This window comes from Protobothrops mucrosquamatus, unplaced genomic scaffold (genome assembly GCF_001527695.2).
Source record: "Protobothrops mucrosquamatus isolate PMUCROS unplaced genomic scaffold, P.Mucros_1.0 scaffold2404, whole genome shotgun sequence".
Classification (NCBI taxonomy): domain Eukaryota; kingdom Metazoa; phylum Chordata; class Lepidosauria; order Squamata; family Viperidae; genus Protobothrops; species Protobothrops mucrosquamatus.
The window spans coordinates 196,466-200,552 of record NW_015388476.1 but is presented as its reverse complement, the minus strand read 5'-3'; the positions used below and the strand labels follow the sequence as shown (position 1 = coordinate 200,552).

At 49.1% G+C, this 4,087-nt stretch overlaps 1 protein-coding gene across 1 annotated transcript in view; it reads right to left on the bottom strand.

The window, feature by feature from the left end:
* Positions 1-731: 731 nt before the first annotated feature.
* Positions 732-4,087, bottom strand: part of LOC107295567 (uncharacterized protein K02A2.6-like) — a 10,424-nt gene continuing 7,068 nt past the window's right edge. The window contains 1 exon segment of the mRNA XM_029285872.1: positions 732-931. Coding sequence (XP_029141705.1) covers positions 732-931 — 200 coding nt within the window.

The following is a 4,087-nucleotide window of genomic DNA, read 5'->3' as shown; positions in this document are numbered from 1 at the left end:
GAGCAGGATGGGAAGCAGCAGCTCCAGTGGCGGCGGCGGCATGTCGGCAGCCACTGCAGCATTGTAGGGGGTCCCCGCCACCCCTGGCCGAGCCACCGCCCCCGCCGCATCCTCAGCCGAATGGGCGGGGAGGGGGAGCAGGACGGGAGGCAGCAGCTCTGGAGGCAGTGGCGGCGGCCACTGCAGCATCGTCGGGGGTCCTCGCCGCGTCAGCCGAAAGGGCGGGGAGGGGGAGCAAGATGGGAGGCAGCGGCTCCGATGGCGGCGGCGGTGGTGGCATGGCGGCGGCGACTGCAGCATTGTCGGGGGTCCCTGCCACCCCTGGCCCGGTCGCCGCCCCCACTGCATCCTCAGCCGAACGGGCAGGGAGGGGGAGCAGGATGAGAGGCAGCGGCTCCGGTGGCCGTGGCGGCACGGTGGCGGCCACTGCAGCATCGTTGGGGGTCCCCGCCGCCCCCAACCCGGCAACCGCCCACAGCCCGGCCGCTGCCCCCACCGCATCCTCAGCCGAATGGGCAGGGAGGGGGAACAGGACGAGAGGCAGTGGCTCTGGTGGCAGCCATGCCGGCAACAGGGAATGCTGGTGTGGGGACGAGGGGGGGCCCGACCTGTCGCCGGCCCCGCCGCCCTCACAGCCCAAGGTCTTGTTCTCCTGCAGCACCGAGGGCGGCGGCGGCAGCTGGAGGACGGCAAAGTGGTGCAGCTGCTTGCTCACCGCCTCCTCTTCGACCTCACTCAGTGCGACGCAGCGGCGGTGGTGGCAGGACGGCGAAGGGGCATGGCTGCCCGCTCGCCACCACCTCTTCGGCCTCGTTCAGCACCACCAGCAGCAGCGGCAGCGGGAGGACAGTCAAGAGGACCGCGCAGTAGGTGGGGAAAGGGCCGGGCATGCGCCGTGGGGGAATCTCTCGAAAGAGGCCACGGGGATCCGCTGCCCGTGAGACGGCCAAAAGGTGCAGGCAGAGAGGGGAAGCTCCGGAAGACCCCCGGCGACCCCCCCCGACTAACAAAGGCGGCGGTGGAGCAGGGCAAGGGGAGACCCGCCGGGCAGGGAAGAGGCACCCCGAGGCTTCTTACCAGGGACACCTTTCCAGCAATCCTCCCGGCCACCATGTGCAGTCCGAAGAAGGAAAGAGGTTTGTGGGCAGTCCCACAAACCAAAGAAGTTCAACCAATCAATTCAAACTTCATGAGAAGTTTGAACTGATTGGTTGAACTTTTTTAGTCCCACATTTTTTTTTCAGACTGCACATAGTGGCTGAGGACAGGGAGCCGCAGGGGACGGCTGAAAGAGCCGCATGCGGCTCCGGAGCCACAGGTTGCCGACCTGTGGACTAGCCAAACCCAAGTCCTGCAGCCATTATTTGTATCCTTTAGTCTCCAGGCCTTTGATCATAGTTGCTCTTCTCTGAACTTTTCCCAAGGTCTCAACATCTTTTTTGTAGTATAGTGACCAAAATTGGTTGTAGTATTCCAGGTGTGGTCTTACTAGGGTTTTATAAAGCATTACTAATACTTCGCGTGACCTTGATTCCATGCCTCTGTTTATACAACCTAGGATTGTATTAGCTTTTTTGGCTGCTGCTGCACACTGCTGGCTCATAGTCAAGTGATTGTCCACTAGGACTCCAAGGTCCCTCTCACAGTTGCTGTTTTTGAGCCAGGTCTTGCCTAATCTGTACTTAAACCTTTGATTTTTCCTGCCTAAATGTAAAACTTTGCTTTTCTCCACATTAAAACTCATTTTGTTGGATAGGGACCATTGTTCAAGTTTGTCAAGATCTTTTTGGATCCTGAGCTTGTCTTCTGGGGTGTTGGCTATTCCTGCCAGTTTGGTGTCATCTTCAAATTTGATGAGTTCCCCTTCTATTCCCTCATCTAAGTCATTGATGAAGATATTAAAGAGTACTGGGCCTAAGATGGACCCTTGTGGTACCCCACTGCTTACTTCTCTCCATGTGGATGTAGTACCATTGAGGACTACTCGCTGAGTACGGTTTGTCAGCCAGTTAACCCCAATCTGATCTAGGTATTCTGTCCTCTTTGAGGGGACCTTTGAAATGAAGAGCGCAGTCTTACTTGTGATATGCAGGTTCATTCCCTGCAATAAGAAAGACTGTTTCTCCCAGGTACCCCAATATTTTTTAGTTGTTAAATAAGGGTCTGAGTAAACAGCCCTTTTTGGAGACTACAATTTGTAGTCAACAAGAATGTGTCCAGTGTCTTCAATGGCTGGTGCTCCACAAATGCTGAGTCTTTCTTTAATTGGGACTCCATGAAACCTCCCATGTCTTACCATGGAATCCAGTTGTTTGAATCAAGCTCTAGAAAAAGCTCTGCTGAGAAGTTGAGGCATGTAAGTTGTTAAATACTTTTCTAACTAGGAGATTGATTTATGTTTTGCCAGCAACTTTAGAGACTTGACACATTTAAGTTCTGCAATATCATCTTGGGCAGCCACACCAAGAACTTTTTGTTTGAAAGCTTCCTTGGCCTTAAGATCTGATTGAACTGGGAATTGGATGGAGAATCCATATGAATAGAATAGAATAGAATAGAATAGAATAGAATAGAATAGAATAGAATAGAATAGAGCTGGAAGGGACCTTGGAGGTCTTCTAGTCCAGCCCCCCGCTCAAGCAGGAGAACCTATACCATCTCAGACAAATGACTGTCTAGACTCTTCTTAAAAATCTCCAGTAATGGAGCGCCCATGATTTCTGGAGGGAAGCTGTCCCACTGGCTGATTGTCCTCACTGTCAGGAAGTTTCTCCTTAACTCCAAGTTGCTTCTCTCTTTGATCAGTTTCCAACCATTGTTTCTTGTCCTGCCCTCTGGTGCTTTGGTGAATAATGTGACCCCCCTCAAATACTGGAATACTGCTATCATGTCTCCCCTATTATTGTGTAGTGGGCTTCAATAGGCAAGGAGCAGACCAACATAGTTACAACGTTATTTATTGATTCAAACTAGAACTGGAGAACTTCAGGCAATTGCCTGTAATTTATACTCTAAGCCCACAGGGCCTTAACCAATCACAATACTTGAAAAACTCACCCAAATATGAATGTTTGTTGGAATATTCATGAGCAGGAAGAGTCATGTGGTAACTCAGTCAGCCAATGTGAAGAAAATGCTACTGAGTCTGTGCAAAAGGTTATTGAGTTAGAAGCTGGGTTTCAGTTTCAGGTCTCTGGTCTGCCTCTGCTGTAAGAAGTCTTCATTTATGCTATGTTGCTATGAAGAAGAATATATGGTATTGTAAATATTTTATATGAATATAAAGAGTTTATTTGAATCAGCTAAATGCAGTCAACTGTGAGAGCTTCTGATTTATTTTCACCAACAGAGAAATTAAAATTCTCTAACAGGTTATGGGCCCAGAGCTTACTAAGGACTGCATTGTAATTTGAAGCTGGAAGAAATTGCCTATGTTTAGAAGTATAAGAACAAGGCAGAATTAGCAGAATGGCTGCAATCGAATTTAAGGAAAGCTCTGTGCCTCGTTTAGGGCAAAAGAATTACATTATCTGGGCAGCAAAAATGGAATGTTTGCTGAAAGCAAAAGAGCTGTGGTATATTGTAGAAAATCCTCCACAAGTATTTGCAGCTGTTGATCAGAAAAGCCATGATCAAGCAATGGCGTATCTCATCTTGAATTTAGATGATGAACAGTTTCTAAATGTTGCAAATTTAAAGACTGCAAAGGAAATTTGGCTGAAGTTGAGAGCTGTGCACGTGAATGTTTCTGCATGTAATATAGTGCAATTGTCAAGAAAACTTTACAGAGCCTGTTTGCAACGAGGTGAATCTGTGGAACAGCATTTAAATAAAATGCAAAGTTTATTTTTGGACTTAGAACAACGTGGGATTAAATTTCCTGAGTCCCAGAAGGTTTTATTGGTGTTGAACAGTTTAGATAAAACGTGGGACACAGTTTCTGCTATATTTGAGTGCAAAGAAGAGAAAGACTTAAATTTTGAGGCTTTAAAGGCATGTTTGCTTAATGAAGAAGAAAAGCACAATTTCAGGAGTAGCCACGAGGAGGAGAAATTCCTGAGGAGGGGGTCCAGACTGCAAGTCTCCG